Source organism: Python bivittatus, unplaced genomic scaffold (genome assembly GCF_059951505.1).
Source record: "Python bivittatus isolate LINGU-HERP-01145 unplaced genomic scaffold, Pbiv_v1 ctg000220_np1212, whole genome shotgun sequence".
NCBI lineage: Eukaryota > Metazoa > Chordata > Lepidosauria > Squamata > Pythonidae > Python > Python bivittatus.
In genome coordinates this window covers 105,968-129,231 of record NW_028277048.1, presented here as the reverse complement: position 1 = coordinate 129,231, position 23,264 = coordinate 105,968, and the positions used below count along the sequence as shown (strand labels likewise).

At 36.7% G+C, this 23,264-nt stretch overlaps 1 protein-coding gene across 1 annotated transcript in view; it reads left to right on the top strand.

Annotated features, from left to right (window-relative positions):
* TRPC4 (transient receptor potential cation channel subfamily C member 4) overlaps window positions 1–23,264 on the top strand; it is a 149,759-nt gene that overhangs the window by 64,597 nt on the left and 61,898 nt on the right. The window contains exons 3-4 of the mRNA XM_088137556.1: window positions 6,050–6,568; window positions 18,454–18,790. Of these exons, the coding sequence (XP_087993682.1) occupies window positions 6,050–6,568; window positions 18,454–18,790 (856 nt within the window). The remainder of the gene's footprint in view (window positions 1–6,049; window positions 6,569–18,453; window positions 18,791–23,264) is intronic.

Genomic DNA, 23,264 nt, shown 5'->3' with positions numbered 1-23,264 from the left:
TCTTTTAATATTTTAAATAACTCAGCTGGAATAGTGTCATCTCCACTAGCTTTGTTGTTAGCAATGCTTCCTAAGGCCCACTTGACTTCACTCTCTAGGATCTCTGGCTCAAGATCAGTGACCACACCAGCATGGACATCAGGGACATTAAGATCTTTCTTGTAGAGTTCTTCTGTGTATTCTTGCCACCTCTTCTTAATCTCTTGTGCTTCTGTTAGGTCCTTGCCTTTTTTGTCCTTTATCATGCCCATCTTTGCACTAAACGTTCCTTTGATATCTCCAATTTTCTTGAAGAGATCTCTAGTCTTCCCCATTCTATTGTTTTCCTCAATTTCTTTGCATTGTTCATTTAAGAAGGCCTTCTTATCTCTCCTTGCTATTCTCTGGAAATCTGCATTCAGTTGCTTATATCTTTCCCTTTCACCCTTGCTTTTCACATTCCTTCTTTCCACAGCTATTTGTAAAGCCTCATCAGACAGCCATTTTGCTTTCTTGCATTTCTTTTTCTTTGGGATGGTTTTAGTTGCTGCCTCCTGTACAATGTTACGGACCTCTATCCATAGTTCTTCAGGCACTCTGTCTACCAAATCTAATCCTCTAAATCTATTCATCACCTTCACTGTGTACTCACAAGGAATATGATCTAAGTCATACCTGAGTGGTCTAGTGGTTTTCCCTACATTCTTCAATTTAAGCCTAAATTTTGCAGTAAGAAGCTCATGATCTGAGCCACAGTCAGCTCCTGGTCTTGTTTTTGCTGTCTGTATAGAGCTTTTCCATCTTTGGCTGCAAAGTATATAATCAATCTGGTTTTGGTATTGACCATCTGGTGATGTCCATGTGTAGAGTCGTCTCTTGTGTTGTTGGAAAAGAGTGTTTGCTATGACTAGCTTGTTCTCTTGACAGAACTCTATTAGCCTTTGCCCTGCTTCATTTTGTACTCCAAGGCCAAACCTGCCTGTTATTCCGATTACTCCTTGACTTCCTACTTAGCATTCCAATCCCCTATGATGAAAAGGACATCTTTTTTTGGTGCTAGTTCTAGAAGGTGTTGTAGGTCTTCATAGAACCGGTCAACTTCAGCTTCTTCAGCATCAGTGGTTGGGGCATAGACCTGGATTACTGTGATGTTGAATGGTTTGCCTTGGATTCGCACTGAGATCATTCTGTCGTTTTTGAGCTTGTACCCCATTACTGCCTTTCCCACTCTCTTATTGACTATGAGTGCTACTCCATTTCTTCTAAGAGTTTCTTGCCCACAGTAGTAGATATAATGGTCACCTGAATTAAATTCACCCATTCCCGTCCATTTCAATTCACTGATTCCCAAGATGTCGATGTTCAATCTTGTCATTTCATGTTTGACCACATCCAGCTTGCCTTGGTTCATAGATCTTACATTCCAGGTACCTATACAATATTGTTTTTTACAGCATCGGACCTTCTTTTCGCTTCCAGATACATCCACAGCTGAACGTCCTTTCGGCTTTGGCCCAGCCGCTTCACTCTTTCTGGAGCTACTTGGAATTGCCCTCCGCTCTTCCCCAGTAGCATATTGGACACCTTCCGATCTGAGGGGCTCATCTTCCGGCGTCATATCTTTTAGCCTTTTAACATTGTCCGTGGGGTTTTCTTGGCAAGGATACTGGAGTGGATTGCCATTTCCTTCTCCAGTGGACCACATTTTGTCAGAACTCTCTGTCATGACCTGTCCGTCTTGGGTGGCCCTGCACGGTATAGCTCATGGCTTCACTGAGTTACGCAAGCCCCTTCACCACAACAAGGCAGTGATCCATGAAGGGGATATTTCTTATATTGTCCCTCAACTGTCTTTTACACAAAAAGCAATATTTACACAAAACACACAATATTTTACAAATATTGATCTTCATGTATAAAGTCTTGCAAAATATATTTCATTCTTTCAGCTAAAACCATAGTGAATGTTTTATAGTTATTGTTCATTAAAGAAACTGGTTGATAATTTTTTGGTAAAGTAGAGTCCTGTCCTTCTTTATGAATTAAAGCAAAATTTGAAAATTGCCATCAATCCCTTTTCCAAAATAGAGTTTATCATTTTTTGCAAAGGTTGTATCAGTTCATCTTCAAGGCATTTATAATAAGATGTAGGTAGCCCATCTGGTCCTGGTGCTTTCCCTATTTTGTCTTTTTTATTGCCTTGTACACTTTTATTATTATAGGTCCATTCATCATCTGCTTTTGTTTCTCCATTATTTTTGGTAGCTTTGATTTCTTTAAGGATTCATCTATTTTCTCATTTGAAATCTATCATATAGCTTTGTGTAAAATTGTTGAAAGATCCTTTGCATATTTGCATTATCTGTTATCATAGCATTGCCTTTTTGTAATTTTAATATAATTTTTCCACTTTCTTTCCTCAGTTTATATGCTAACCATTTCCCTGACTTATTTGCTAAATCAAACTTGTTGTGTTTAGCAAAGTTCATTTTTATTTCTATTTCTTTAACTGTCAATATAGAAAATTGTTTCCATATTGAACATTTGTTCCTTTTCATCTTCTTTTACTTATATCTCCGCTAAAATATTTTGCATCTTTTCTCTGTTTTTTTCAGTTTAGTATTCTGTAGTATAAGTTGTCCTCTCCCACCATGCTGGTATTCTGGAAGGTCTTAAATATCTGGCTCTTCTCCCAGCCTTGGGTTAGGCTGGTCGGAGACCCTTGTTGAGTATGATATCTGGTGCTGTGGTTGACTGGATTCACAGTCTTGTTTCTTGTTTTATTCTGATTGTATGTTTTATGCTGTGAACCACCCAGAATTGATTTGGAGTAGGGCAGCATCTGAACTGAATTGAATTGAAACAAATATCTACTAGGGATGTGCAGCACTTTGAATGTCAAGACAAAAATAAAGAGACAATGCAAGATAACACAAGAAGAAGAAAAAAAGAAAATAAGTCAAAAGAACATGACTTTCTGGCTCATTTTCTCTACTACAAAAGGATAATGTAGCAGTTGTCTTAAACAAAGAAAAACAAATACATCACCTTACCAAAAGAACTTTAAGAAGGGGGAGAGAGAATGAAGAAGGAAAAAAGAATTCAGGCAAAACATGACCTGGAAGTGCACCCCGACAACAGATAACTACTGCAACCAAAACAATGAAGCAGTGGTTGCTAAGCAGTAAATAAATAAAAGAACAGACACGTATAGCGGAAAAAATATTTTTAAATGGTGAAAATGATAATGATGGTCATGGTGATGATATTACTTCATTGCCTACTGACAGAATTAGACATAGAAAAACAGAAGCCACAGTGGAATGCATGAAATAGTGCAGCTCTAAGAATTTAGCTTGAGCGTGTGTTGTATTGAAACTTTTCTGACTTGTTCCACTTCTTTTGTAAATTCAGGGAAGATGGATATTTTCTTCTTAGGATTGAGATTTTGTTGATTCTTGTACAGATCTATGCAGAATCCCATCTCTTGTAGTAGCATGCAGTAACTGATCGGTCCTAGCCCCTAATCTTTGTATGATGAGTAAATACTCATCAACATACTCAATTTCAGTTAAAAAGTTAGCAGTCAGTGTAAGTAGATCTTTAATTTTCTTCCATACACTTTCCAAGTCTGAGCAGAAATATTTTCAATTCTCATGTAATTAAGATTCCAAAAAAGTTACACAATTATTCAAACTGCTGTGACTAGCAAACATCACCATTTATTGGGATTTCAATTAATCAAGAGAAGGTTTCTAGTCTGAGTAATCTATTTACGAATATTATTGGTGTTTGCAGTTAATGCCTTGAGAGAAAAAATAGATACTCAGATTAGCTTCAGAGACTTCAGTTGGCAAATAATGTCTTTGAATAAATTAGTTGTTTCTTCTTCTTGGATTTTTGGTGGGTGGAGCTAATGTTGGAGCAAAATAATCAGCTACAATGGGATATTACAATGTAAATATCCTTAATTTACCAGATTAATGAAATGTCATGCAGTATAGGATTTCATTTAGTTATAAGGTGGGTTAGTTATCTGCACCTGCAAATAAGTTGAAATGAAGATTTTTTACAATATATTTGGTATGCAAAATACACAACCCATGGGCTATGCTTTATTTTTAAATGGTCCAGGTGAAATGGATCTATTTCATAATTGGGAGGGAGCTTTCAACTAGTGGGAAGGAGAAAAAAAGATCCACAGATGATTCCCAGAGTCACTGGGAGTTGGGTGGTATATAAATTTAAATGGTGATGGTGATTTGGGGTGAGCTGTGCCACTTACCATGTCAGTTTTTAAACTTCAAACACACCTGTTGAGAAAGTGAGGGCGCACACACTTGGATGCTTTTTTTAAAAAGATAAGTAAAACAGCTTTCCTCAAATTCTTTTTCCCCTTTCCCCAACCAACCATTCACCCATCCTTGCATAGGGCCAAATCAAGCTATTTTGGACAAAGGTAGCTTGTACTAAGCCCCTTCCCTCACAGCCATTTTTCTTTGATAGTCTTTCTAAGTCTCCAAATTTCATTTTTGTAGCCAGCGACACCCTGCAAACTTCCCTTGTTTGAACTGGGTTTTTCCAAGATATTATACAGGTAATCCTCTTTTAGTGACCACAATTGGGAGCTTGATAATTAAGTGAAGCAGTTGCTAAGTGAAGCCATGAATGTGCTTATGATTTTACTTCAGTTTTCCTTTGTTTTACAGACCTGCAAAGGACTGGTCACAAAGTTAATTTTTCATCAACATTGTAACTGCAAATGGTTGCTAAACAAGGCAGTCACTAAACAAGGACTGCCTGTATGCAGGTTTTATCCTGTAAACATGTCATTATAGGTATCACTTCATATTTTAATGTTTAAAAAGTTATTTAAAAGCAGCACATGTATGGTTAATGGCTCCCACAGTATCTTTAAACCTAAGGGACACTGAGGTGCAGAGAGGGGGATGAAAAATTATAATGGAGGCTGCAATGTCACAGTTGAAGCCTTGCCCCTTTTTCACATGTGTCAACACCTGTGCTCAAGGCTCTTCTATCCTGTTTACTTACAAAAGAATCACTTTTTTTTTCTTTAGGCACCTTTGAACCATTACAAACTTACAAGCCAACTGTGTTCTTCCTTACTGAATTTAAACAAATATATCAGAAAACAAGATGTTTTTATTCTATATTACACTAGCTGTAGAAGTAAAAAGCCTGAGCTTGATTTTGTTGGCAAAACTGTAACTGTTATTGGAAATAAATCAGAAGTGATGTTTCAAAAACAGAATTATCAGTTTACAGTTACAACAGTGAATTAAAAGAGTGGACAATCATTTTGTTTCCTGTTCCTTGTATCATTAAAGCTGAAATAACTAACTTTGTTTGTGTTAGTCTTTAAAGAACTAATATGGGAGAGAAGTACAACTGAAGTGTGTGCAGATGAAGGCTTTGATGTCAGCTGGAATTTTGATTTTGCAAAGCTTGAAATAGATTTAGTCTAAGGTGTCATTAGTATGTGGAGGACGCACAGTGAAAAGCTTTCATTTTCCACTCATTGGATTTAGGTAATGGGGAATCAGTTCTTAAACTTGGTAATTGGGATTGAACAAGAACTAATAAAATGAAAATGAAACTGAGCAAACTCAGGGAGGCAGTGAAGGACAGGAAGGCCTGGCGCAATATGGTTCATGGGGTCACGAAGAGTCGGACACGACTTAACGACTAAACAACAACAACATACAAAATAGAGACACTTTGTAAGAGTCGTTTATTTCTTTAATTCTTTAATGAATTTACTTGATTTATTTGCAGACTTTTTGTTAAATCTATCCAAGTCAATGAATTCTAATGTATTCTCAATAGACTTGAATATATATTGAATATATGAATATTCATGAATAAGTGAATATATATGAATGAATGAATGAATGAATGAATGAATGAATGAATGAATGAATATGTGTGGGTGTGTGTGTGAATAGACTTCATATGACTCATATGAAATTACCTAATGTGATTGGTCATTGCCATTCAGCTGTGTATAAGATTATCCAATATGATTGTATTCCTTTCCCACCCCCCACAGGTACCACCCATTCTACTGGACAAACAGTTCTCCGAATTTACACCAGATATAACGCCCATTATCCTGGCTGCCCATACAAACAATTATGAGATCGTAAAACTTTTAGTCCAGAAAGGTGTGTCTGTTCCCAGACCACATGAAGTTCGCTGTAACTGTGTGGAGTGTGTCTCCAGCTCAGATGTGGATAGCCTTCGCCATTCCCGATCCAGACTAAATATCTACAAAGCTCTTGCAAGCCCATCTTTAATTGCTCTATCAAGTGAGGATCCATTTCTTACAGCTTTCCAGTTAAGTTGGGAACTTCAAGAACTGAGCAAAGTGGAAAATGAGTTTAAATCTGAATATGAAGAATTGTCACAACAGTGCAAGCAGTTTGCAAAAGATCTGTTGGATCAGACTCGAAGTTCAAGAGAATTGGAAATTATTCTTAACTACAGAGATGATAACAGTCTAATAGAAGAGCAGAGTGGAAATGATTTGGCTAGATTAAAACTGGCAATTAAATACCGTCAGAAAGAGGTAGGTATGCAGATAAAGTGGATTTCATTGCAATAACGAGTGAGATAATATGCTTCACAAATGAGACCAAGTGCAATCCAGGTCCTCTATTCTTCATTGTCTGTCATTTTTTAATTGAACATTTTAGGTTATTAGGATCTAGTGGTCACTAAAATATTGTAAAAGGAACACAGAAACATAAAAACCAATACATCTTGTCATCCTTGGTTGATTTCAAAAAGCTAAGCAGAGTTGGGCCTAGTTAGTACTTAGATGGGAACCACTAGGAATTAGCAGGGTTTTGAATTGAAAAATCCTGAAAGAAGTCAATGGCAAGTCACTTTCATACTGTTGTCCAAGAAAAATACATCATTTTTCTTTCTTTTTTATACAGAAAATTATTATTGCTGATAAAGTGGATAGTGATCCATAAACTCTAGTGCTATAAAAAAATTAGTCTTTACAGTGCAGTGAGATTCTTTGTTGACTTTGCAGCCCACTAACATGACTACCTCTCTGGAAACTGAAATATTCAGTATATCAGAAATCTAGAGAAGTTGCTGATTGTTTTTTCGCATGAAATAGGTATTTGTGGTGAAGTCTCACATTAAGCTCTTTGGAAAGATAGGAGCAATTTCCGATTCATTAGGTATTTCAAATTAATTTGCAGGTAAATTACTTCAAATAATTGATTCATCTAAATGTTGATGCATTCTTGATGAGATGATAACAGAAGAAGTAAATTTATAGGATTTCACTGACACTTGGCATTATTTTTAAAAAATAGTCATAGGAAAAACTTTTATCCTGAATTCTTCTTGGATTAACTGGATGATCATATAATTCTATAAGAACAAACTTGCTTTGAAATTGCAAATCTGCATTATAAAATGGGTTTCTGACATGTCACTATTGGGCTCTGATTTTATTTTTTGAAGCTGAAACTTTATACATATTTTATTTAAAAACCCATGTATTGGGCTTAATTTTGAATAGTTTTGAATTATCCCTGTTGGATAATTATGAGCCAGTTTCCAATCTTCCCATTTTGGGAAGCTTGTGGAAAAGGTGATCAGACAACAGCTTCAGAAGATCTTGGAGGAAATTGATTATCTGGACCAGTTTCAGTCTGGTTTCAGACCGGAGTACAGTATGCTGGTCATGCTTGTTGATGACCTTTGGCAGAGCCGGGATGGGGGTGGTGTATCCATCCTAGTGCTCCTTGATCTCTCACCAGCTTTAATACCATCAACCACAGTATCCTTCTGGATCAGCTGCAGGGGTAGGAGTGGGAGGTACTGTGCTCTAGTGGTTCACAACCTTCCTCAGTGGTTGGTTCCAGTCAGTGTTGATGGGGGGAGAGATTGCATCCATGGCACCTCATGTGGGTGCCTCAGGGCTTTCCCATCTCCTGTTTAACATCTACATGAAACCACTGGATGAGGTCATTCCCCAGTTCAGGGTATCAACAGTATGCTTATGATACCCAGCTTTACATCTCAACCCTGAGCTGCACAGGTGAGGCTGTTGATGGTCAACAGTTAACAGTGAGTAACAAGTGGTTAACAGCCACTCATTCAGTGACCATTTGAAGTTTTGATGGCACTGAAAAAGCAGTACTTAGGACTGGTCCTCAAAGTTCCAGCTGTCCCAGCACCCCCGCAATCCCGTGATCACAATCTGAGTGCTTAGCAACTGGCTCACACTTAAAATGGTTGCAGCATCTTGTGGTCACATGTTCACCATTTGCAACCTTGCCCACCAGCTTCCCACAAGCAAAGTCAATGAGAAAGCTGGCAGGGAAGGTTGCTGGTTGCTCCTGTAAGTCACTCCCACTTCCACCACTTTCCCGCACTCCCACCTTCTGCAGCACCCATTCCTCACCTGGTCAAGCTCACACTGGGCTGCAGCAACCACCTGCACACCCTCCCACCCACTGCAGCATCCACCCCCCACCCAGCCACACTTGCCTAACAACCCACAACCCTTGCTTAATGACGGCAACAAGGACTGTCAGGATTGCCGTCGCTAAACAATGAGGTCACATCATGTCATGATTTATAACCGCATCGCTTACCAATGGAAATTCCGGTCCCAATTAGCATCATTAAGTGAGGAACTACCTGTATAACCCCAGTGTCTGGAGGCTATTCAGGTGTGGCAGACCAGCTCAATCCTGACAAGACCGAGTGGCTGTGGTTGTTTGTCCCTCTCTTCCCACATCCGGGGTCAGGGATGTTACCATTGTTGGTCTTGGATGGGGCTGCACTTCCCCATTCAAGACTGGTGTGCAACTTGGGGGTCCTTTTGAACTCACAGCTAAAGAGCAGGTGACAGTTGTGGCTGGGGGTGGGGTGGGCTTTGCACAGGTCTGATTCAAAATGCATCATTATTTTGATAAACAATACTGATACTGAGTGTTACATTGAAATGTATTTACAGCAAACTTTATTATGCAGTATTTTCATCTAAGGAGTTAAAGTTGTTGCGAACATAAAGGTTTTTTTGTTTTGTTTATTTCCTATGGTCTGTCCCATCCACTTGTGTTTGAGTTACTTTACAACACAATTTGTTTGGAACATGTTTTGCATATGTTTTCAAAGGAAATCTAGAACCACTATTTGGCCAAAAAACTACCTTTGATTTTCATATTCTTCAGAAAGGAGACTGTGAACTTCAGCTTCTGGTTTAAAGGGCTTAGATGAATTACTGAATATTCTCAAAAAGTTACAATGGAAGAATCCATTGTATCTGTTGCACAGAACTGGAAATATATACCACATGCCATGGTAGAAGCTGTGAATTAGACAACATGTTGGAGAATGGATGAAAATCCAGTTTGGGTATACAACATTTTGTATCAAAAACAAGATACTAATGAAATCCATCTTTGTTTTAATCTGAGCAAAGTGCATGGATGTTTGCTAAATTAGGCGGCACCAAAGGTTTTTAGCAGATAGACTTGGTATCAGAACCTTATCACTGAAACTAGAAAAAGAGTCCCTTGGCATTGATCTGTAGCAACTAATTGGACTTCAGCAACTGAAAGATGCATTAACTAAGGAATTTTGTCTGGTTTATAATCTGAGTGCTCCATCATTTGTGGAGGCTGATGCCACTCCAGTTGTATTTAGTGTCATCTTGTTATAGACTCAGGAGGATAGATTAAAGAAGTTCATTGGACCTGCCAACCTCTCTTTTCTGGAAGATAGAAAAACATTTTAATTTTTATCTGTTAGGATTACCAAACTACTCATACATATGCTTCAAACGCTTACAACCACCATTTTGTCACATTGCATCCAGCATCTCAGAGATTGCAACTTTATGATTTTTTTGTTCAACACATTTCTGGAAAAATGAATATAGCTGATTCCTTATCACATCTTCCATTGCCTGATTCAGGATCAAAGGCACTGATGTTGGAATATATTTGTTGTTGATGATTTATATAAGCTGGATTTTGAGGCATTATTAGCAAGATGCTTTGCTCACAAGACTTGGACATAATGATCATTTCAACAAATAGCCACAAAAAAATTCTTACACCACTGCAGCCATTTAACATGTTGCTGCTGATCTTTCTATATACAGCAAGTTGTTCTTGCGTGGTGAATGGATTCTGGCTGCATCTAAAACAACATATTACAGACTTAGCCTGCTTACCAAATTTCATGAATCTAACAAACAGTTTTAATTTTATGAACAGTAGAATGTTCACAACAGGAATAATGAGAAGTTAATGATAAAATGAAAATACTGCCAAATGTTTAGAACCATTCCATGGAAATACCACATAAGTGCAGCAACATTTCTGTACCATCTTTAGCATCTCATTATGTAATGAATAATAATCTAGAACAATAATGTAGAATGCAATTTACAGAATAATACTTTCATTTATAGAAGCATTCTTCTTGACTTTTGGGGGAAAGGAAATCATAGCATTATAACAACATTAAAGATTGGAAGCTATCTTGCAGATCATCCACTCCAACCCCCTGGCTAGTGCAGGAATCCACTAATACTGCATCCCCAACAGATAGCCATTAGTGTAGTGTAGTGATTAAGTTGTTAGACTAGGAGCAAGGGCAAGCTAGGTTCAAGTCCATCCTCAGCCTCAGAAACTGACTGGTTGATTTTGGGCCAGTCACTGTCTCTCAGTCCAACCACAGGGTTGTTGTGTCTTACTGTTCAACAATGTTTGACCATGTTGTTTGGAATGTTTTCCTGATGACCAAATACATTCTGATTAATTTAAACAATTTGTTACTTGTCCTGTCTTTTGGAACAACTCTAAATAATTCCAACCTATCTTAGCCTTCCCAATACTTGAAGGATGCTAACATGACTAATTTTACTGCTTTGCCTTTTTTTTTTTTTTATAAAGTGATTAGACCAAGGGAGTGCTGTGAATGTAGTGTACCTAAACTTCAGTAAGGCATTTGATAAAGTTGATCATAGCCTCCTTCTTGATAAAATGGAACAGACTGGAATGAATGGCCCCACTACCAGATGGTTCCCTAAAGAACCAGTCCCAACATGTGGTCCTTAATGGATCTGTGTCTACATGGTGATAGGTATTTAGTGGGATACCTCAAAGTCCTGTCCTGGGGCTAATGTTCTTCAACATTTTTTATTAATGACTGTTGTTGTTCTTCAGTCGTTAAGTCATGTCCGACTCTTCATGATCCCATGAACCATATCGCGCCAGGCCTTCCTGTCCTTCACTGCCTCCCTGAGTTTGCTCAGTTTCATGCTCATTGCTTCAGTGATGCTATCTAACCATCTCATCCTCTGCTGTCCTCTTCTCCTTTTGCCTTCAATCTTTCCCAGCATCAGGGTCTTCTCCAAAGAGATCTCTCTTCGCATTAGGTGACCAAAGTATCTGAGCTTGAGCTTCATTATCAATCCTTCCAATGAGCAATCAGGATTGATTTCCTTTAAGATTGACTGGTTTGACCTCCTAGCAGTCCAAGGGACTCTTAAGAGTCTTCTCCAGCACCACAGTTCAAAGCATCAATTCATCAGCGCTCAGCCTTCCTTATGGTCCAGCTCTCACAGCCATACATTACTACTGGAAAAACCATAGCTCTGACTATGCGGATCTTTGTCGGCAAGGTGATGTCTCTGCTTTTTAATATGCTATCTAGGTTTGCCATAGCTTTCCTCCCAAGGAGCAAGCGTCTTTTAATTTAATGGCTGCAGTCTCCATCTGTGGTGATCTTGGAGCCCAAATAAATGAAGTCTGTCTGTTACTGCTTCCATTAATGACTTAGACAAGGAAAAAAAGAATACTCAGCAAATCTGCAGATGATTCAAAGCTGGGGGGATTGCTAACACTTCAGAAAATAAATCAGGCTCTTGATAGACTTGAACCCTGGGCCTTTTCCAACAAAATAGAAAGGCCCATTTCTCATTAGTGAGAAATGTAGAAAACCAGGTGCAGAGATATAAGATATGTAGTACATGGCTTGGCAGTAGTACTTGCAAAGAAGGATCTGAGTGTCCTGGTAGGCCACAGGTTAAACATGAGCCAGCAGTGTGCTGCAGCTGCCAAAACAGTCAATACAGTCTTGGGCTGCATCAAAAGAGATACAATGTCAAGATCACCGAAAGTGATAGTTCCATTCTATGCTGCACTGGTCAACTACACCTGAAATACTGTGTTCAGTTTTGGTCACCACAATACAAGAAGGATGCTGAAGAAATGGAAAGTACCGAGAAGAGCAACAAAGGTGGTGAGGGGCTTGGAAGCTAAATCTTATGAAGAATGGTTAAAAGAACTGAGTATGTTTAGCTAAAAAAGAGAAAGTTAAGGGAAGACATGATAGCAGCCTTCCAATACTTGAAGGGCTGTCACAGGGAAGAGAATGTAGATTTATTCTCTGTAGTGCCTGAGGGTAGGACCAGATCCAATGGGTGGAAGCTTTACAGAGGGAGTCTCCTATAGATAAGCAATATCTGCCCTTAATGATTTTAAATATGCTAAGATTACATTTTGTTTCTTAGATTCTCGCAACCCTTTTACGTTAAGACTAACTGACTTCATCCATTAATTTTATTTTGGCCCACTTATCAATATTCTCCCAACACCAATTCATTTTATGACCTGTAGCATTTAACAAATATCTAATAATAAACTTTTCTGTTTAAATATTTATCATATTTTCTAATATTGCTCACAGACGTAGAACCTCCATAAAAACTCAATTTAGCATTCAAATATTGTTCAAATACATATATGTAGAATCTGGATTTAAAAGAAAAAAAGAAAGTGATTATGTGCAAAAAAATAAAACAACAAACAGGTAACATTATTAAAGAGATTAAAAAGAACTCTGAAAAAAGAAAAAAAAAAGAAATTGACGACTTCCCACATGGGATAATATGGTGGTTTCATCTCTCTTCTTACAAATAAAAATATATAACAATTTCAAACATTACTAATTAAAGCAAATATACTGTGTGTGAAAAAGAAACAGTAGAGTTGGCACTATGCTCAGGCTTTCTGAGCAAAAAAGTACAGAAAAAAAAATGCAAGCATAGAGGCTTTTAATATAAGGCTTTTACAGAGGAGCTGTAGGCAAATTCAGACTTCTCCTGCAACAGATTCCATGGAATGAAACACAAATCAGGCTTGTCCATCACACTCATTTAATGGAACAGGGTAAATCTCTGTTAAAGAAGGATTGGGTAGGACAGGTTTCCCCCACAGATATTTCGATGAAAGCTAAAGGTGTGGCCATTTTGGTTTGAAAAGAATTCCCAATTGATGTACAACAGGTTATTACTGATGTAAATGGGTGTTATTTAATTTTATGTGCTAAAATAGCAGGGACTGTAATAGCCATGGTTAATGTTTATGACCCTAATTTAGATTCTCCTATTATGTTTTATGAACGTTGTTGATACTTGAATCAGTGTATTTATGATAAAGTGATAATAGGAGGAGGTTTCAATAAAATATTGGATCCTGAGCTTGATAGAAATATACCAGCATGAAAAAAAAAAACAATCATTAGTAAAGGAAACAGGACTTATATGGAAGAATTTAATTTAATAGATCCCTGGCATTTGATGTATCCAACTAAAAGAGAATATACATTTTATTTCAGTGTCCACCAGAATTTTTTTATGCTTGATTATTTTTTAATATCATCTACTTTATACTGTCAAATTCAAGAATGTAATATTGAAGTTTGTTATGTATCTGATCATAGTGCAATTACCTTGAAATGTGTGTTTCAGAAACTGGTTAAGCTATTGAGAAATTGGTATTTCAATGTTTCTCTATTGAATGATAAAGAATTTGTACAACAAATGCGGGTAGAGACCTTACAATACTTCGATCTGAATTCAGAAACATCAAGTCCCTGAATGTTTGAATGGGAAGCATATAAAGCATATATACAAGGTCGGATTATTCCTTATGCATCACATAAAAATAAGATTAAAAATAAAAGGGAAAATAATTTGAAAGATTGAACTGAAACATTTATGGGCACAGACGGTTAGATGCCCATCTACGATTTTGTACATACAGAAAAAGAAGTATGAATTAACTACTATAATATCACAGCAGACAGAATTCATGCTAACTTCTCTACAACAGAGATACTAGGAGAATGGTGAAAGACCCTGTAAGATCTTGGCTAATTGCCTAAAGCAAAAGAAGATAGGGCAATGATTCCAATTATTAGAGGTGAAAGATGAAATATATAAAACTTCAGTGGATATAAATTGTCAATTTTTTAAATTCTATTCAGAATTATATAGCAAACCAGAGAATGTATCAAATGAAGCTATAAAAGTCTTTTAAAATAAAGTTAACCTCCCACATTTAGATCAATCACAAAAACAACTTTTATTTGCTCCCCTATCTGAGGTAGAGATTAAATAAACAATTTTAAAAATGGTAAGTGGTAAAACACCAGGATTAGATGGATTTCCTATTGAGTGGTATAAAACATTTATAGATTTTTTTGATTCCAAAACTTTGTCAATTGTATGATGAGTCTAGACAAGGACGTCCACTTTCACCTTTGTTTTTTAATATTTGCATGGAACCCTTGGCTTGTGCTATTAGACAACATAAGGAGATCTACGGAGTAGTACATAACTCAGTTAAACACAAATTGGTTTTATCTGGAGATTACATTCTTTTGTTTATTTCTAAACCTCATAGTACTATTCCAGTGTTGATGCAAATGATAGATGCCTTTAGTAAAATGAATGCTCTCAAAATGAATATTATTCCCAATTAATTTATATTCTGAGAGGAATTCCAGTTCATATATCTGGAAAATATTTTCAGAAAATAAATTCTTTGTTCAGAAATTTTTTATGGCATTCTTCAATTCCAAGAATATCTTTACAGAAAATGAGGGAGGATTTCTGAATCTGGAGCTATATCATCAAGCTTACCTATTGTCAAGTATTAAATACTGGAAGCTAACAAGTGGTGTTAATTTTCTGATCTGAGCAAGTTTGGAATATACATATATAGCATCTTTGGATGGATGACAATATTAGGATCTAAATACAATAGAACTCTAGGATCTCTGGAAACAATTATGTCAGTTAGAAAGCTATGGAATGGAATGTCTAATAACAAAAAGATTTGACCCTTTTTCCCATGATAAATTGACTTTATGAGGAAACCCAACATTAAAAATTGGGGAAAAGATGGTGATATGGAAAAATTGGATGGAAGCAGGGATATTGACTTTGGTTTTTATAGATATTTATTATCAATAAATTTGATATGCAGGGCTAAGAGATGAGTGGAATAAAGAATTAGAGGTTCCTATATTGCCTAGACAATGGGAGAGTGTTTTAACTCCTATAGCAAGAAGTCAATGGATCTTAAACTACAACTTATACAACAAAAAAATAATATTTAGAATTTATTGGACTCCACTACGTTTGTATAAAAAGGACTAAGACAGCATTTGTTGGAGATGTAATAAAAACACGTTTTTTACAATGTCCTATACTTACTAAGTTTTGGGGAAAAGTAGTAGACTATATAAATGTGTGCAACAAAAGCTAAAATTTTCGGAGGATAATGTTCTCTTGATTACACACCTAGTACATGGAATTTGACAACTGGCCAATGTAAATGGATTCTCTGTGCCCTTACTATGGCCAAAAGACTGATATTGCAGCATTGGAAAGATAAATGTATGGCCCCATTCACTCAATGGATTGCAGACCTGATTACAGTTGCCACTTATGAGCAGATTGCCTATAGACGTAGACTTTGTATGGTGAAGTATAATGAAACATGGGACTTATACAAAATACAGTAGGTTAAAAAAAGCATGATAGTTATATAAGTGTATTAGAAATAAATATTTACATACTTGCATAATATTTCCATTAGATAAATACATATAGAATTTTAACTGTTTACTATTATAACGATATATTATACTTTATTTCTTTTTTTTCCATTGTATTTTTTCACCTTTTTTTAACCAGTTGTTATGCATTTTTTTTCTTTGACCATATATTTTTGATTCCCTTTTGTTTTTCTCTTTTTCTGTTATTATTTTAAAAGTAATAAAAAAAGAGGGAGATTCAAATAAGGATTCCTCCTTAAGCTATTAAGCAGGGCAAGAACCTGCCACCTGGAGTTGTGAATGCTCCATCATTAGAGGTTTTCAAACAAAAATTAGACAGCCATTTGTCTGGAATGGTCTGCCATCCTCCACTATCCTATATTCATACTTTTGATTTTATCTATCCAAATATAGGACTTTTTATTTGTCCCCAATGAAATTCATCTTGTTGGTTTCTGTGTGCTTATCAAGATCCTCTTGAAGTAATGTAGCAGGAATAGGCACATGATACAAGAATGCATACGGTAAAGCAAAAAAAAAAAAAAATTGAATCAAGAATTAACAAGTGAAGAATAAATGTGGATTGAATGAAAAAATGACTAGTGCCAGGGAGGAGGTTTGATTATATAGAGAATGAATGAGGAGCAAATTGCAAAACAAACATATGAAGGTGATGAATGGGGATAGGAAGGGGAACACCTGAGAAAGTTCTGGTTGCACCCCTGGATTAACCATTAACCAAAAGAAGCACATGCTTAGGGCACACAGAGTTTTTCCCCCTAGCTATCATGCCCTTAATTCTTTCACTACCACACTTGACTTTAGTTTTCAATAAATTCTTGTATTTGCATTTTCCCCTTATAATAATTTTATGAAAAAATGCAAAAAAGAGTGTTGAAAAATTGCATTTTTTCTATTGCCCTAATTATAAGTAAATAATTTCCATACAGTAAATGCTTACTGCTATTTAGTGTTAAATAAATACAATTTTTAAAAAGTTTATATTTAATATAGTTGGAAGAGATGGCCTGGAAGAAAATGGAATTTTTAATTTCTTATTTCACCTTCAGCACTTACTGAGTCTTAATGTCTTCTCAGTTAAGGAGTGGAAGGGCTGAGGGGCACCATTGTTGAGCTGTGCTTAAGGCATCAGTTGGCCTTCATCTGGCCCTGACTGGTTGGATGAAATTGATGAGAACCTCAGAAAGAGACAAGCGAGAAGTTTAAAGAACAAAAGGCAATGCATTAATTGGTATATGGAATTAATAGAAGCAGGGATAATTTTCAGTGATAAAAAGCAAAGGAGAGATATATTGGCATAAACTAGATTTAGCAGTATTTCCTTTTCTTGCTTATCACGTGGCTTTAAATTTCTTCTGCCTACAGTTTCTTATTTTTTGTACAACGTTTCTGTTGTTTAGCCTGAAAAGGAATAGTGTGATGGGTATGTATGTATGGCTGACAGAAGGAATAATGAGAAATGACATAGGACATCTATAATGATTTGTAAGTCTGTTATATAATTCATTTCAGCTCTGAAAGTATTTTAAAATTAATCATCATACCAAATATGCTTTTTAAAAAATAAAATAAACCTCATTGTCAGCAAACAGGAATCAGAAACATAGAAGACATAATAATAATGCACTAAACAACTGGACTCTTAAGTTCTGTTACTTTACTTAATGTTTAAGACTAACCATTCCTTGTGGTTAGTAATAATAATGTAATATTTAATAGGCATTCAATGTAGGCCTTGATTATTCTATATAATGTACTATGTACATATAGTGAGAGCCAGTTTGGTTGAGTGGTTAAGGCACCAGGCTAGAAACTGGGAGACTGAGTTCTTGTCCCACCTTAGGCACGAAGCCAGCTGGGTGACCTTGGGCCAGTCACTCTCTCTCAGCTCTTGGAAGCAGGCAGGGGCAAACCACTTCCAAAATCTTGCTAAGAAAACTGCAGGGACTTGTCCAGGCAGTTGCCAGGAGTCACGACTGGTTCGAAGGCAGCAATTTATTCAGGTAGTCCTTGTTTAGTTTACCCCAGTTGTGGTAGCTAAGCAAGGACTACCTGTATGTGTGTGTGCGTGTGTGTGTACATGCACACACACACACACACTCTGATTTTATTACCACAGTGCCATGAAACTCAGTGTTAGGCCCAAACAAAGCAGTTAAAAAAAATGTATCTCATTTTTAATTAGAGGAAGCAATATCTGGATTTTTTTGCAGGGCTAACCTTGAATATGTAAGCTGACAAACCTGGTCTAGATGGACCTGAAAACTGTTACGTAATTGTTCCATTCACATTATGTCTTAATGCTTGGCATCTGAGGCAGGAAGCATCAGATTGAGTAGAGCTGGAGAAGTGAATTATTTTCTTTGCCATTTCTGTATCAGAGGCATACTGTAGAAGAATCAAGAGACGTTCACAAAAAGTATATATTTAGTTAAATCTATTCAATTTACAGTAAATCTACTCAAATTTCTTCTTGCATTATACATTATATATTTACTAGATGGAAGAGGTTTGATTATTCCTTTTGTTTTGCTTTAGTTTGTTGCCCAACCAAACTGCCAACAGCTCCTTGCCTCTCGTTGGTATGATGAGTTCCCAGGCTGGAGGAGACGCCACTGGGCTGTGAAGATGTTGACTTGCATCATAATTGGATTCCTTTTCCCTGTGTTCTCAGTCTGCTACTTGATAGCTCCCAAGAGCCCACTGGGACTGTTCATCAGGAAGCCATTCATCAAATTCATCTGCCATACTGCTTCCTACTTGACTTTCTTGTTTCTTCTTCTACTTGCCTCTCAGCATATTGACAGGTCAGATCTGAATATGCAAGGGCCTCCACCAACCATCGTCGAGTGGATGATCTTACCATGGGTCTTGGGTAAATGTATTAGTAAAGCAAATATACTTGAATTATGCATTTCTTTAATATTTGTCTTTTTAGTAATTGAGAAAGAGAAAGGTGATGCAGATCATTGAAATATATCAGAATTTTGATTATATATTAGTTCAGCAATTCATCTGTGGCCATTCAGGACAATAATATTCAAATCAAGATTATTTTTAAAGAACTAGCAGGAACTGGTGTAAGGAAGTCATTTTCTTCTTATCCCATGCCAGTGTAATATTTATGTCCAAAACATGGTGAAGAATCAGTGGTTTTGAATATATTCAGCCTTGTTTTCTATTCATGATAGTCGTGGCAATCAACAGCTGTCAGTGTTAATGAGAGGAAACATACAGCATACTCAAAAAGTTCATGTGAATTATCAAAAATTTGCCAATGAATGTTAATTCTTACCAAAGTTCATACATTTATTATGTATTTTAGGGTTGGGTTCTTTTTGTCCAGTTTCAGAGTTCAGTCCCAGACTAAGCATAATTTCTCATGGGCTAGAAAGAGGTGGCCATGTTGGAAGGGATGGGGACTGAAACAATTTGTGCAACTTGGAGCAGAATCTTTTTTTCCAAATCTTTTTTAGAAGAATAGGCTGTATACCATGGCAAATTTCTTCTCTCCCATTGTCCTTGCCTCCCTGAAAAATGAAGATGTGTTTCATTATGTTTTCCTGCTCCCGCATCCTGCTCCCCCCACCGCTTTAATTTTTAAACCTGTTTAAAAATGTTTTAAAAGTGCATTACAAATAGGTGAGAATGAATTTCGCCCTCAAACTGGTGGCAAAAAGGAAGGAAGTATCTTCATTTAAACTTAACCTTACATGATTGCTAATTGATGCTGAAAACCACAAATTGCATTAACAGAGAGTGCAAATTGGTTATGAACTTAGAAGGGCTTCTGGATTCATGTCAAAACTAATAAGAGGCTGCAGTGACTTTCAGACTGCCACCAAAATTTACATGAAACCATAAGGAGACATCATCAAGAGTCTTTGGTTGTTGCTACTGGGGAAGTGAATCATAACTAACACTAAGCCATGCTTAGTGTAATGTGTTAACATGACTATAAAATTCAGACAAAACTCAGTTGGGTGTTGGGGATTGGAATTCAATGTATTCAGCAGTTTATTCTGCTGAAAGAGCAATTCTACAATCTGAGAGTAGTCATTGATTCCCACTTGGTGTTCAAATGACAGCAGTACGAAGATGCATTTACACAAGTGTATCTAGTGTGTCAGTTGTGAACAATCCTGAGAAGCAAAAGTGTACTTGATACTGAGATGATATTACATCAATATTGAAAGATTTTCATTGGATGCCAGTGGCTTTCCAACACAATTCACAGTGTTGGTTTTAGTCTTATAGACTTATGAACTACATAGGGCCTGTCTGTCAGGCTCAGTAAGAATCAGTCTGAGTGCTATAACATGCTGCTAATTCGAGAGATAGGTGGGAGAGTATCTTTCCTGCCTTGGTCTCAAGCAGTGGGACAAACTTTTGTTTGCACATAGGAAATGAATAGTTACTGTTTTTCACTCTGTGTGTGTGTGTGTATGTGTGTCTCTGTGTGTGTGGCCCTTCCATATGGGGTTTTGCATTGCTTCCAGTTCAGTTCCCCACTGCAGCATTCATATCCTTCCTTGAACAGCCAAACTGGTTTCAAAATCTCAGATTGCAAAACTTCCTTTTTGTTATTTGAGACTTGGTCGGGGCGGCTTTCCTATTCATGGGAATTCCTGCCAACAGCCACCTTTCAGTTCCCTGTACTGCAATGCCTCCAGAGTGCCAGAGTTAACTCTGTGCTCAGACAAGGTGTTTTTCCCCCCCTCTCCACAAATGAATATGATGAGGAAAAGACTGGTGTCAGGCTAGAGGCAGCATAAGTCTGCTGTGGCTGTTTTCACAATGGCTGTTGTGAATATAATCGCAGACTGTCCCAGGATTGGTTCTGAGTGTTTGGGGAGCCTTGTTGAAATGCCCTTTTTAGCCACCTTAAGTGCCCTAAGTAAGGCACAAACTGAAACAAACAAATAACTGTATTTTCTATTATATCTGAAAGCAACTAGGAACCTTGCAGAATAGACATTTGCAAATGTTTCAAGATCTAACTCAAAATATGCATTGTAAAATATAAATAATTTAGCCTACTATAATCAACAGTTAAGCAACACCAGGGTTTTGCTACTTATAATAAAGCTAAATTGGTGGTTTTTCTCTTACAAGTCATGGAAAAGTCATTTTCTATTGTTTAAATTATGTAATTCCCTCAGATATATTACTGACTGCTATTATTTCTGTATTTAATATGTAGCTTTTGGATCAAGTAACACAGGGGAAAGCAAACTTTTTTAACTGGTGATGTACCCATTTGGAATGGCTACTTGGTTGCTATGAAGGAGCTATTCTCAAAATGTCTACCATGATTGACATGGCCTGTCTTAGAACACCCATTCAACAGACAACAAACTCCCTCTCGATGTTCTCTGTTACCTCTACCACCAGAGTTTATATATTTGTCTTTTTTTTTCTGAGTCAGAAAAAAAACCCACCAGGCTGCAGTTACCCGGCATATTTATTTTTTTAACAACGCCTATAAAATGAAATTGATGCTAGAGTTCTGAGCTTTGAATTACAGCTCTGTCACTTTCCCATTTATTATTTTTAATTAATATAAAATCTGATAGACAGCAATGGATATGTCCATAGGAGCACCAGTGCCCAGTTAACAGTTAAGTTGAACAAAGTAAATTTGTATGTAGGAGTAGATTTAATGCTATTAGCAATCCATCCACCATATAGTCAAGTTGTCCTTGTACTTTACATGCTTTGTTTCTTATAGTTAAATAATTTATATATGCTGTATGGAATATATAAATAATTTAAATATGTATGTGAGGTTAACTGGAAGGAATGTTATTTTTGTTGCATAGTTGAATAATTCATGACAACAGGAAATTAAAGATCATGAGGAATTAAAATCATGAAAGAATACTTAAATATCTGAGAGTTGATGAGCAATATTATGCTGTGATTGAGCAGTAGGGGTACTTTAAAGTTAATGACATGGCCATAATTATTTCTAACCTATACCCCTATTTATTTCTGATCGCTTTTTAAAACAAAAAAGCAGAAGCATATTTTTTTAACAATCACTCTACAGTTCTTTATATTAACATTTACAGCCAATTCTCAGATAATACAAATTTCTACATGCTGTGCTTAAATTGTAACAAAAGTGTAAATACTCCAGAATAGATCACTGCATTGCTATATACACATGCACATACAAATTGTTGATGCCAAGGGATATTTCAAGCTTGGTCACATATTACCCTTCCTTTTCTGCAGATTTTAGTGTACAAGAAACTCAACTATTCATCTCCAAGCATCTTCTCCAATTATACTCTCTGCTTATTTCATCTGATTATGCCTCTTAAAAATTCTATATAGCTTGAACTCCTAAACAGCCCACATCTAACTGACGTTTAAATCCATGGATACTTACAGAAAAAAATACTATACTTGATGAAACTAAATATATTGCATTAATTTCTTATATGTCAAATTACATCCCATAAACTAAATCAGATGTAACGATCTGCTCACAACTCACAACTTCAGTAACTGTCCTTGCAACCAGTAATAGTTCAAAACAAAGTTCATTTATTGGGAACAAGTGTACAGTTCCAAAGCATTGCTAAGACTAAGCCCGCGCATGCCAAAAGTTGCTTTTACCTTTTCCTCCTTTCCCCTATGCATCCCCCTAACCTTCCAGACTTCTCACACTTGCTCGTTGGTACATTCCTCAGTCTCTGATTCGTTCACCCATCTTTCCAGATCCTTCCAGCACCCTCCCCATGTCTTCTAATGACAGAACTGAACCAAGCAAGCAAGCTGGCAAGTGAAGTGGTTAGTTCTGAAGTGGTTAATAAGGATTCTGACATGCTGCCCCTCCAGAAGAAAGAATTACTCCAGAGATGTGGAATCATCAGTCTGGAAAATAAAAAGAATAAAGATATAGTGTATATACAACATTACAATAAAAGATTACATAGGCTTGTCCTGGATAACATTGGTAAAACTTCTTAAGTCCAGAGCATTAACATGTTTTTTCTCCACTCACTCAGCCAAAGATTTAGGGAAGTGTTTATTGGATTAAAAATTGTAAGCCCTCTCGATGTTTTCAAGTGTCCAAAATCTCTTTGACTTCAAAATGCTGCTCCCCATCAAATATAATGGGGTCTGGGGTGGGTGGCGTGGGATGCCATGTGGAAGATTCTTTGTAAGGTTTTAGCAGATCACAGTGGAACACAGCATGAACCCTTTTGAAGTTGGGGGGTATTTGCAGTCGGACTGAAACAGGGTTGATTACTTTTATCACAAATGGCCCCACAGATTTTGGTCCTGGTTTTTTCAAGGGTTGTAAGGATTTCAAATGCTTGGTAGATAGCTACACC